Genomic DNA, 13,290 nt, shown 5'->3' with positions numbered 1-13,290 from the left:
CAAGAAAACAAAAAATATTTAGCTAGAGAGCCTTCAGCGCAACCTGCAATAAAACTAAAATATTCTTTAACAGAAAAAGATTGATTTGCTATGTAACAACTTCTGGAATGAACCCCTTTTCTAACAGTGCTCCCTATTGCCTCCTTTAATGTTTATTTGTATAAGATAAGGATTTTAAATAAATTTATTTCAAAATAATATATTATCAGGAGAAAAAAAAAATATTTGAAATTATACTTAAAAGGTAAAGCATGACTTAATTTATTATTCTGAACAATAAGCAAATTCTACAAAATAAGTATTGCTGAAATTGAAGGTATCTATCATCACAATGTCTGAAGAAAGCACTTTAATGGCCTTTGCATTCCATTAGATTTACTGTATAGAATACACTGCTTGCTAAAATCTTATTAAAAAGAATATTACAATGCTGGTCCAATATTAAAAAATATGCAAGAAATACAGTGTGCAAGTCCAGAGGCTAAACTAGTGGTCAGAGGTTACATAAAGAATTAAACCGCGAAGCACAAGGTTACTGGTTTGATGCATGTCACCGACCCATCATGGAAATCATTCAACCTGTCAGGATTGCTAGTGCAGACTGTTAGAGTGAGTTAAAATTATGTAACATACACAAGTATTAGATAACTCTTAATAATGTGTCTGCATAATCAATGAAATTAATAACTGTTAACCAACACTTTATTAACAAATAAGTATGAGCATATTAAGTACTACCAAGTTATGGAGTATTATATATAAAAGGTCTCCCCGTAATGTCCATTCCTAATAAAGGAAGCTTTAAATACAGTAAGTAGTAAATGTCTGTTTGGCCTTGATTTATAATATCATAAAGATCTTTATTAAGAATGTAACATACATCACTCAAATATAAAACAAACAACACACGCAGACGTGAATGTTATTAAAACCTTTCAGCAGGCTTTATTAGTTTTAGTAGTGGGAACATTATAACACTTTATAAGCTTAATATAAATAAAAAAAAGAAAATTTTAATAAATAAAAAAATCACAACAGCAAACATCAAATTTCAATTAAAGTCTGCTAAAAGCTTTACTACTGGGTTTAGTAGCCACACAAAAACACTGAAATATCAATAAAAATGAGTAAAGTCAGAATCAAACCATGCACTGAAATCAATGTTTAACTCTTTCACAATTTACCTTCCTGGTCCACTAATGGCTACACTGAATTATCTGTACCGTGTCATGGTGCTCACCCTGTGCCTCTGATTCAGAAGTGTTCAGTTTTAATTTGGCTCACTTTAAAACATGATAAACGCACAAAGATTACAAATAAGAAAATGATAGAGAAAAAAATATATATTAACGTCTTGAAATGATAATTGTGATTCCTTAAAAGTCACAATCATAGAGTCAATAGATAAAGTTGCCAGATATATACGTAACGTATGACTATATAGAAATGAGGTCTCTGTTTCAGCCTTGCTTTCCAGTATACTATTTTGTCACCATGCAGAGTCCCGATGGAACGAAAATATTCAAGTTAGAAAATTCATGGTTTTCGATCCTATTTTTGTAAAAATTGATCTATTTGTATGGAATGTTGTCTGATTTCAATAAAATCAATAAAATAAAAAAAAAGAAGTTAATGTACAGTAATCCCTCCTCCATCGCGGGGGTTGCGTTCCAGAGCCACCCGCGAAATAAGAAAATCCACGAAGTAGAAACCATATGTTTATATGGTTATTTTTATATTGTCATGCTTGGGTCACAGATTTGCGCAGAAACACAGGAGGTTGTAGAGAGACAGGAACATTATTCAAACACTGCAAACAAACATTTGTCTCTTTTTCAAAAGTTTAAACTGTGCTCCATGACAAGACAGAGATGACAATAATTCTGTCTCACAATTAAAAGAATGCAAATATATCTTCCTCTTCAAAGGAGTGCGCGTCAGGAGCACAGACTGTCAGAAAGACAGAGGAAAGCAAACAAATCAATAGGGCTGTTTGGCTTTTAAGTATGCGAAGCACCGCCGGTACAAAGCTGTTGAAGGCGGCAGCTCACACCCCCTCTGTCAGGAGCAGGGAGAGAAAGACAGAGAGAGAGAGAGAGAGAGACAGAGAAAAACAAACAGTCAAAAATCAATACGTGCCCTTCGAGCTTTTAAGTATGTGAAGCACCGTGCAGCATGTCGCTTCAGGAAGCAGCTGCACAGAAGATAGCAACGTGAAGATAATCTTTCAGCATTTTTAGACGAGCGTCCGTATCGTCTAGGTGTGCGAACAGCCGCCCTGCTCACACCCCCTACGTCAGGATCAGCGAAAGTCAGCGCAAGAGAGAAAGAGAGAAAGTAAGTTGGGTATCTTCTCAGCCATCTGCCAATAGCGTCCCTTGTATGAAATCAACTGGGCAAACCAACTGAGGAAGCATGTACCAGAAATTAAAAGACCCATTGTCTTCAGAAAATCGCGAACCAGCAAAAAATCCGCGATATATATTTAAATATGCTTACATATAAAATCCGCAATAGAGTGAAGCCGCGAAAGGTGAAGCACGATATAGTGAGGGATCACTGTACACATAACCTAATAGTTCTGTTGTAAAGGTATGTAAGTGCAGTAAATATAACATTAAAAAAAGAAAATTCGTGGTTAGTCGCTTTGTTGCAGGAATATCAATTTTCCTAGTATGTTATTAAATGGCCTTAAGTAATATTTAAATGTTTCACTGTGATAGGATTAGGGATATTTTAGATACACTCCATAAAATCTGTTCATTTTAACCTGGGTTTGGCCTTTTCCTTCTGTTACAGGAAAGTTGAGGCATCCCATTTACTGATGGCTTGAATGCTGCATATGTATTCTTTGTTGGTTGTAGCTCTTCTAGCTGGAGATACTTTTCATTAGTCTTTTGGAAGGCCTTTTACAGATTTATCTCCTAAAAGATAACTTTACCAAAGAAAAGATCAGACCTGTGGCGGCCAAAATGACATTTTTTGTCAGGTATTTTTCTTACTAGGGTTTTCCACCAGAAATTGGGTTTTCGTCACCAATCTTAATGCCTCCTTTTGGTACTCATTAGGAGAAACATGGCATTTTATGCTGGCAACTGTAATAACCACTTGTGCCTGGGAAGTATAAAAATAAGCATGAAAAGTAATATTTAAGCATGGAAGTAGTACTGTTTAACCTCCTTAACCATATAACTGGGAAAGTTAAGGTGAGCGTGAGGGGGCACAAGATGCATGCATCTGTTTTCACAGCTGCTAAATCTTTTGGTAGCTATTAAGGTCGTGCTGTGCAGCAATGGACATATTCTCAGGTGTCATCTCCTTCAGTTAACATTATCTGCAATTGACCTAACAAGTTAAGAAAAAATCATGTGATTAAATTGATATTATTGGTTATGTTTGCATTTAAATGTATTTTTAGACTTGAATTTCTGTTATGTCTTTCAGTTCCCTTGCATATCTCCAAAACTATTATACTTAAAACGGGCAACAGTAAAAGTAATCTAAAAATGTAAGCTGTATAATGTAAACTGTGTTCCATTTTGAAGTTTAAAATACACAAACAATGTATTTTGTGAAAGAATTAAACAATCTAAAACTACATAGGCACACACAAACCATGCAAATCAAAAAGGGCATGCTTCTTTGTCCAATGTCAAATTAAAATAATTGTGCTGTAAATAAGATATTCTCAGAAAGGTAAGAAAATGTTCTGAGCTAAGGTCAAGCACTATGGGTTTAATAAAACAAAGAATTTTTTCAAATACTTTACCTCAGACTGACCCAATTAATTTTTTTATATAAATATGACTTATAATTTCAGTAACTATATAACAGCAAGCAAAGCATAAAGGAATGCATTGCTCACACGCATTTAATTGTAATACAGGTACGTCAGTTATAAGAGCTGAGAGGAATCTTATATGCATATTTTTAATGAGGATCATTTTTGGCATTGGACAATATAAAAAGGCAATTTATTAACCACAAGTTGAACCTTCAGATGCTGTAGAAGCCCCATATCCCGTAGATGAGTCTAAATTAAATAAAAGAAGATCAATAAATGTAATTAGCTAAAATCTTAAATGTATTCAATTAGAAGCCAAATGTCTTTCCAGTGCAAATCTGTAAAGAAATCTGAGTATTGTTATTTAAACTGCAAGTACATATAACACACATTATTTTAGTTAACAATACAAATATATATTCATGTTAAAATTTCAACTTTTAGTTCATTATTTTCTAAGAAGTGACAAGAATGCATTCATGACACAATCTGAAATGACTTAAGCCTAAGAGAACAACAGCTTAAAACTGACACAAGCTACTTTTTGCATCACTTAAAAAGTACACAATCAAACCTTTAAATTATCATAAAGGATTGGTAGACTGTGAAAGCAAAATATGATGTTTAACATTGTAAATTACTGTATCTCAGATCCAATATTTTTACAAAATACTGATACTGTATCTGTTTATAACTCTGGCAAATTAAATTAATTTAAAAGAGTTAGTTAGAGTAGAAGCAACTTGTACTTCCTCCTTTCTTATATATAACCTTTCACTGAGGTTATTGTCTAGTCTCAGCAGCACCAGCCACAATGCAGGAAACTGCCCTGGGCAGGGCACCAGTCTAACTCTCACACATACACCCGGGGTGCATATTAAGCCACTTTGGAATTGCTAACCTAACCAGTGTCACTTTGGAGATCTGGAAGGAAAAGAAACACAGGGATAAATGGGCAAATTCCACAAGGACAACAACCAGGTGTGTGAATTGAACCTAGGATGCCGAATCCGTGAGATGGCACTGCTAATCACTGTGCCACTGGCCAAGCAGGAAATCCCTGAATCACAGGCTACAGGCTGGTCCAGAATGCTGCTGCCGGTTTTTGGTCAGGGCCAAAGTTTGATTCTGTATCTCCAGTTTTAGCCTGTTTACACTGCCTGTTTGCAAAATTTTGCTGCTGGTTTTTAAATCAATACATACATGGGTATGCTCCTGCCTATTTATCTGAATTGTGTGTTATACACCAGCCATCTAGTGAGCTTAGATCTACCAGTCAGTTAGCTCTTGTTGTTCCTTGTACTAAGTGCAAAACTAAGTGGGACATGGCTTCTGCAGCTGTTGCACCTCATCCGTGGAATTCTTTACCTAATTACATTAAGGAGTCATCTTCAATTTAACTGTTTAAATCTAGACTGAAGATGTATTTCTATTCTCTAGCACTCTGTGACCTTCACTGATGGTTCCTTACTCATAGTTGTTTGTTTGTTTTAATTTACTGCTAGTTTGTATTGTGTTTAATTATATTTTATTCTGTTTATTTTATTTATGTTTATTGTATATTTTATTGTAAAGCACTTTAGCTATGGAACTACTGATGCTGTTTTAAATGTGCTCTATAAATAATTTGAGATTGACTTAATTTTTTGTGTGAGGGAAGACTATACAGTTCATTAAGATCCTGATCAAATACTTTACAACAGTGAAGACAATGGTGGATGGAAGATACACAAGCACTCATTACATCAATGGAGGGGACTGAAGAAGGATAATTAGGAGATTTCAAAACTGAATGACGCTTGAAAGAAGATCTTTTGATTAAATGTTTACAGTTATTTTTATTGTTAAAGTATGTTGCTTCAGAAGGTCAATCAATATATCAATGAAGCCAGGCTAAGAGGTGAGTCATTAAGCAAAGTAAAGTTTGCATATGACTGAGGCACAAAGGTCTTCAATACATGAATTGAGCTCTGTAGAAGTGAACATCAAAATCAATATGAAATCAAACCAGAATGTGTGATATTTTGTACAGAACAGCTTGAGGAGTTGAGCTATTTTATTAGCTATTTTACTATACTATAAAAAACATATGGTGAAACAAATTAGGATCACTGTGACAAAAGATACAGTATGTTCAACTAAAGAAATGTGCCATAAAGAATGAGCATAAACAGGGAGTCTAAGGAGGTACAGAGCTGAGGAATAAGAAAAACAAGACATCAGAAGGAGCTTTAATGTCACAAAAGAATGCATCTTCTAAATGAAAGGAATGAACAGTCATTCTAGATAGACAACAGAAAACAGACTAGACATATTCTAAAATGGCTGTGAAAATATTTAAAGAAATTGAACAAAACAGACAAACGTATTAACACAGATCCATTTTGTTTCAGGTAATTCATACAGGACATGTACATAAAGCAAAAACACGCAAAGAAGTAAACTAGAGAATGATGATACACTGAATTTATCTTCTGGCAGAACAGCAAAGATGAGAGTCAAACTTCATAATACCAATTGGGAAATATTCCAAATGGTAGAATTGTATGAAGTATACCAGCGCTTGCAGAAACAATAGGACACTTTTCTTTTTTTTTTTAATCCTGCTGAAGCTAAATGGCATGGTCCAACTTGTCTATAAAATATAGGTGACTTGTGTTCTATTCTCTAGGACTCTGCTTTCCATCATATCAGTTGTTAGTAGATATGTATGCGCTCAGTTTTGTGTGGATTGTCCCTGCCTTGTGCTCATTGTGGTTTAGTTGGTCTCTAATTCCTAGGGACTGAAACTGGATTTAATGACTTATGAAAAAAGATATGCTGGCCAGACGTACACATTTGAACTTCACTATACTTTGTACACATGACACTACTACCATTACTACTAAAGGGCAGATAAATTATGTATTTAAAATTCAGTATTCAAAAAGTGAAGTAGCTTAGTTTTTCTGTAGGGTGTATCACTCAGGCTAAAGGCACTATATAAAAAAATGTATTATTATTACTAAATGGTATACAGTAAACAATATTCTCAGATATCACGCAATATACCCCTAAACAGAGGAAATTAGATTTTTGAAAGTCAAATCTAGCTCCATCCATTATGTTCAATGCCTGCTCCAATCCAGCAGAAAAAGGTTTTCTGAAAATCTTCCATTACAGTTGTCACTAAGGCTATGTTCACGCTATTACATTTTCATTTGAAAACACTGTTTATAAATGAAAATTAACTCTGTCCACACTTGCATTTTAACATTATTTAAGAAAGTATACTCTTCCATACTAAAATGATGAAAACACATATGATGTAATCATTCGCTTACAGTGGGCATGAACGCAGCATAGATGCCTTTAACTGAGCATACACAGTGTACTTTTGGCACAATTTAAGCCCAATTTGCAGTCGCCAAATGATATGAGTTGGCCCTAATCATAGTTTCATCGGCCATAACTTCATGTGCAGTTATCAGAGGGGTTGCGATGCCTAACTGCATCTTACAACTGGACTATCTATCAGATGATTGGAAGAATTTCCATCTTGTAGATTTAGCATTCTCATATTGCCATTAAATTTCCAGAAATTCATTGAGCTGGAACCTCACTGAGTGTGCATGGCACACAAATAGTCTAAGCATCCACGTTGTGGCATGTTAATTGGGCCAAATGAGCACCTTGACCAAATATACGACTGGTGACTATGGCATGCAGTGTAAGTAGTTTCCTGAGAGCGATCTGTAAAAATCGCACAAACAAATTTAGATGCATATAGGCAAGTAACACAATAAGTGCCATCGAAAGCAACTCTTCTTTGTCTGCAATGGCAGAATATATTTTTCTTCTGTGAAGGTTGGCCAGTAGTAGAATGAGGCATTGTAATCAGCATGATCCAATCAGGGAAGAGACACATACTAAGCACAAACAGGAGTGTGATGTAGGTTTCGTTTACAGAAATCTTTGTTTCACCTACCCACGTGAAACACCACGCTAACATTTTTGGAAATATCCGATTCTGGGGAGTGTTTTCAGCAGTACCGATTTCTGTGTATTAAAAAATGCTAAGGCAAAAATGAAGCAAATGTATGTACTTTGAAATTGAAAACATAGCTGATAGAGCCTAAAAACAGTTAAGCACACTACGAATGCTAGTGGCGAACAAAAACATTTCAACACTGACAGGCTTATATGTATAGATTATGCTGTTGGCTCACACTATAACCATTAATCTGTATGATAACATAAATAACAAGTTGTTGTTTGAGTTATATACCATAAAATAGACAATAACACTGCAGTATATGTAACTTCATAATATTGTGAACAATTTAAATATAATATTCTATATTTTTCTTACATGAGGCAAATCTATTTAGGATTATTTTCCACTGTTACATTATCACACAAAGTGCAAACATTCAGGGTTTGCTTATTATGACAAAACAATAAAACAATTAAGAAAAACAGTTCTTATCAAAGGCCTCACCTTCAGCTTCTCCACCTGCAAAAGCAATTTTACTGAGGCTCAGGTAGACTGTCCCAACAGTGTCATTCCTAGTCAGACGATCCCTATTGAAAAATAAAACATAAAAATGTAATTTTGTTTTATAGAAATTTAGAATATAATTTCCAAATGAGTGAGCATACTAAATATATGAAGGCCTGGATATGACTGTACTTTGCATAAAGCATGTTATTAAGACATTTTAAACATAAAACAGAGTATTGACTGTTATATCAATTAATTGATAGAAATCGATTTCTAAAAAGGCAGTGATTTGCAGTTTTTTTGTTCCACCATCCTTTAAATGAAGTTAACAGCTACTGGCCATTAACAAACAACACCCGAAAATAATAAAAAAACAGAAAACAGCTTGCATGCCTTATTTAAAGAAATTACAGCTTTACAACCAACAGATGGCACTGTGTTCAAGTTTATCTACTGTACAGAGAAGCCTCTAATGATGGAGCTTCCTGTCTCTTTTTGTAAGCAAAACCTGAACCAGCTGGTCTGGCCGTGGCACTGCTAAATCCAGTGTATGTTATGTTACAATAGGTAAAACTAAAGTCATGTTAAGTTTTTTCAAGCAAGTGCCTAGCCATGTAGAAAAATATATAACGAACAATGCTAAACTGTACTGAAGTGAATTTTCTTGTAAGCCCATATAATATTAATATGTGTAGATTAATATTAATATATGTAAAACATGAAAAATTAGCATTAGTAAGTTTCTTCAGAGAGACAAGGGATAGTATTATTTAAAACAAATTCATTTTGCTTTTGAAACAAGCAATAACATAACTGAAAAAAGTGAGTGAAAAGTCAATCCATACATTTATCATCTAACCTGCTTATTAAGTACAGGGTTACAGGGAGCTCATTCAGTTTTGCTAGATGGGATGTAGTACTTAGAAATAAAATGTCAATAGTGGGTCTTCAGTAACATGTGTTGTACTTATACAGACATCAAACTCTTATAATAAGCTGAGTTAACCTTAACAGTTAGGCAATATTTGACCTAGAATCACTGGTTTTGTAAACAACACTCTTGGAGGATGTCACTGCTCCCTTCTCATATGAACCAGAGAGTAACTGGAACAAACAATGCAAAAGAAACAACTAACATCCAGACAACGTTTGATGTCAACACAAGTTTCTAAAACTTTAAGAAACAAAGTATTTACTGATGCATCTTGATCCAATTCTATCACATGTAGCCATGCCCTATCTGCACGACATCATTCACTGGATGCTCTGGATTGGGTGCTAGATGACTGCAGAACAATTCAGAAACTCCCTTGGCATAACATGATCATCTTTAGGACGCAGGAGGAACACAGAAGTACGTGGACGAAAAACTCTAAGAAACGCTGAGAGAATACACAAACTTCCTACTGATAGTAACTGAGATGAGATTTAAACTCATCCTTCTGAAGCAGTGGTGCAGCAGAACAAGCTCTTGTGCCACCATTCCATCCTAAAGTAAATAAAGTGTACAAAATAGAAGTAATTATTTCCCAGTTGAATATAATTGTTAACTTACCAGTCATAAACAGTCAGCTTTATACGGTCACACATGGACGGGAACTATTTGGAACAAATGATAGAGACACAAGATGAAGTACTTTCATTTAGCAGAGGTTTGACAAATTACATCTTTGAAAAAGCAGCCAAAGGAATTTAAGGCTTAAAATCTTATAAAGATGTGCACAATATATATGAAAAGATTTCTAAGTTTCTGTTTGATCTGGGCAGATTAAAGCTGTGTGATCCTCAAATAAATTCACACACCACTCACTCTCTATCTGATACTTGCATTATTGAAAGAAAAGTAGATTCTGTAAATATATTACTTATTCTTCTTTGTATTTGTAACATTTCAAAAACTTGGCTTGGCAGTTTTCTTTTTAATTGTTTAATTAGAAAACAGCACATCAGAGAAACTTTCCATTACCTAAAGAGCTCGGCCAGTTTTGTTTTGTTGTAACAGTATGACGCATACCTTAATTTGTAGATTAACAGCTTGATTCCATTCTGGGTTTGCATTCTTTTCTATTGTTTTAGTGCAAATCTGTTAGCAGAAAGAAGAAAAAAAAAAATCAGCCTTCACATACTTTACTGTACAATTGCCTGGTGCTCCTCATTAATTGGGCAGATTCCTGAAAGCATTCCTTATCTTATTGTTTTCTCTTCCTGCCATTGACAGAGGCCTTGAACCGCAGGCATAATTAGCAATGTGCACTTCCAAGGAGCTTTCCCCCACCCTGCTGTTAAAGATTTTAGTGTACTTTATGATCTTTTTTATGAGTTTTGGTTTCGCTCTCTTTTTTGAGCATTCATTTAACAAACAATGAAAATGATACAATATTAATAAGATTTGTTTAAAAGTTAAAAAAGTATTTCACATTAAACCTAAACCTCCTGTTTATCTACTTATAATGTACAAATCTACTCAAACTGGGTAACACAGTAGTTAACAATGCTGTCTAATGGATGAAGCATCCAGGGTTCAAATCCCAAAAACTGGCCACTGTGTGTAAGGTGTCTGTATGCCCAGTTTGTGTCCATATACACTTTTCATCTGATATTCTTGGCTTTTCTCACACCCACAAAAATGTGTGTGTTGGATTAATTTGCAGGTGAGTGTGTGTATGAGTGGGCTCCAGCCCACCAAAACTTGAACTGCTTAAACTGATTTGAGAGTGTTTTGTTACCCTCAAAGGTAAAAAGCAGCACTTCAGCCTGACCTAGAAATTCCACTTAAAACCACCATACTTCATTGCAGTAACCATTAACTAAAAACGAGAAAAGAAACAGTTATATTTTTAATAGTGCTATAAATACAGAGAGATTCACTCAAAAGAGGCCCTAAATATTCCGTTGTAACTCCCGTCAGGATGAAGCAATCTGAACCAAAAAAATACGCTATATACCTTGATGTACATGTAATCAATTGTATTACATGCAATGCTGGAAGTGGTTTCTGTTTTCTGCCAGACACATTTTGACGTGGCGTTCCATGTTCCTGAACATATCGGCAAGCGTCTCAGGGGGAATAGCAGCTATTTCACTTTGGACATTTTCCTTCAAATCTTCCACAATGCGAGGCTTGTTCCAATAGACTTTTCCTTTGAGCATACCCGTAAGGAAGAAGTCTGGTGGTGTCAGATCCGCCGACTGTGGTGGCCAAAGCCCCTTTGAAATTACCCTGTTGCCATGCTCCTTGCCAATGAGTGACATGTTGCTCCATCTTGCTGGAAGTAACCTTCCATTAACTCATGATCATCCAGTTGATTCCAACATCGTTTAAATGAATTGGTGACCCAACAGGTTTGCACCATGAAGGCGTGCTGCTCAATACTGTACACCACCACCCTGATGAGCAGTCAAGTGACTGAGTAAAGAGGTACAGGCGATATGGAAACGGAGGTTAAACGTCGCAATGGCTATCCGGCGCCTACTTCATCGCTCTGACGCAGGAGCATCCTGGCTTGTTTGAAACTGAGGAGCACATTGCATGTTATTTTGTTCAGACTGCTTTGTCCTAGCGAGAGTTATTATTATAGAATATTCGGGGCCTCTTTCGAGTGAATTTCCCTGTACATCTTTAGTTTGGAGACTGTTGTAGAAAGTACTTTTACAAGGCAGTTTTTAGGAGACAACCATTTCTCCAAATATGCCTCCATGCACCGTAAAGGCTGACAAAGTCTGTCTTGAGAAAGAAAGAAAGAAAGAAAGAAAGAAAGAAAGAAAGAAAGAAAGAAAGAAAGAAAGAAAGAAAGAAAGAAAGAAAGAAAGAACCCTGATCCAGGACATTTCATTTGCATGTTCTCCCCAATTTGGATTAAGTGTGTTTAAAACTGTTATTTTGTTAAAGAATGAATGCCTCTACTAAGATCCTAAAAATTCAAGTTGGCAATTAGAAATCCACTAATTTTCTCAACACACTTATTCCATTTCAGAGTAGCCTGAATCAAGAATCTGTTCTGATAGCATTAGGTGTAAGGCAGGAAACAGACTTGATTGAGAATTCACTCCATAACAGGACACACACACACAATTTTGGCCAGTCCACTGAAGGATCTTGGAGCAGACTTGTGTTCTCCTTGTTTCCACATGTAGGCTCCATGTTTCAAAGTTCTTGAAAATGTGAGGCAGCCTTGCAAACCACTATACCACTGTGATGCCCAGAATAATATTTTATAAATAAATAACAGGAGCAAAAAACTTGTATTCTTACTTTTTTGCCAGCAAAGCAAACTTCCACAAATGGATCTACAAGATTCTTCTTATCACTATCGGCTCCAAATAGTTCTTTTACACTTTGGACAAATGCATCATCCACTGCAAAAACATAATTAAGTCATTTTCTTTCCATATCAAAATTATTTCCACAGGTTACTAAAAAGTAAGGCTAGAAATAAAACTCATGTCAGTTTGAAAGTGACTTTATACGTTAGTACAAAAGAAAGAGAAAAGGAGCAGAGCTGATTCTGTGAAGTGAACCAAACCAGAGCCACAGTCAAAATCAACATCTGTGATAAAAGAAGTTAGGAGGAATTAAGTGTCATGTCACTTGGAGTGTTTGTATTGGAAAAAAAAACAACCTGGCAGTGTAAATATAAATCATGTACAGTGGAACCTCAGTTCACGAACGTCTCGGTACACGTACAACTCGGTTTATGACCAAAACGTTCGCCAAACTTTTGCCTTGGTTCACGACCACACACTCTGTATATGAACAAGCCAGTTTCCCTTTCGGTTTGTGCGCGCCGATGATTTCCGCACCTGTTGCATTGTTCTCAGTCGTGCATGCGTGCTTTCGCTGTGAACTCTTTGTGCTCTATTTCATTTCCCTTTCGGTTCGTGCGTGCCGATTACTGTATTTAAGCACGTGTTCAGCCTCTCCCTGTTCATTGTTCTCAGTCAGATGTGCGTGCTCTACAGTATTTTGTGTGCTTTTGCAGTTAACCATGGCTTCTAAGCAAGTGAAGAGTGGTGAGAAGAAAGT

At 35.6% G+C, this 13,290-nt stretch overlaps 1 protein-coding gene across 2 annotated transcripts in view; it reads right to left on the bottom strand.

Moving 5' to 3' along the window:
• LOC114647017 (myoferlin-like) overlaps positions 1 to 13,290 on the bottom strand; it is a 156,301-nt gene that overhangs the window by 61,648 nt on the left and 81,363 nt on the right. Inside the window, exons 13-17 of one of the 2 annotated variants that reach the window (XM_051923754.1) lie at positions 12,520 to 12,623; positions 10,282 to 10,350; positions 9,823 to 9,866; positions 8,265 to 8,347; positions 3,995 to 4,033 (exon numbers count right to left, since the gene is read on the bottom strand). In XM_051923754.1, coding sequence (XP_051779714.1) covers positions 3,995 to 4,033; positions 8,265 to 8,347; positions 9,823 to 9,866; positions 10,282 to 10,350; positions 12,520 to 12,623 — 339 coding nt within the window. The remainder of the gene's footprint in view (positions 1 to 3,994; positions 4,034 to 8,264; positions 8,348 to 9,822; positions 9,867 to 10,281; positions 10,351 to 12,519; positions 12,624 to 13,290) is intronic. The other variant, XM_051923755.1, reaches the window with a different exon arrangement.

The sequence above is a fragment of the Erpetoichthys calabaricus genome, chromosome 2 (genome assembly GCF_900747795.2).
Source record: "Erpetoichthys calabaricus chromosome 2, fErpCal1.3, whole genome shotgun sequence".
NCBI classification, from domain to species: Eukaryota; Metazoa; Chordata; class Cladistia; order Polypteriformes; family Polypteridae; genus Erpetoichthys; species Erpetoichthys calabaricus.
The sequence above is the reverse complement of the archived record's forward strand: the minus strand, read 5'-3'. Positions and strand labels throughout refer to the sequence as shown.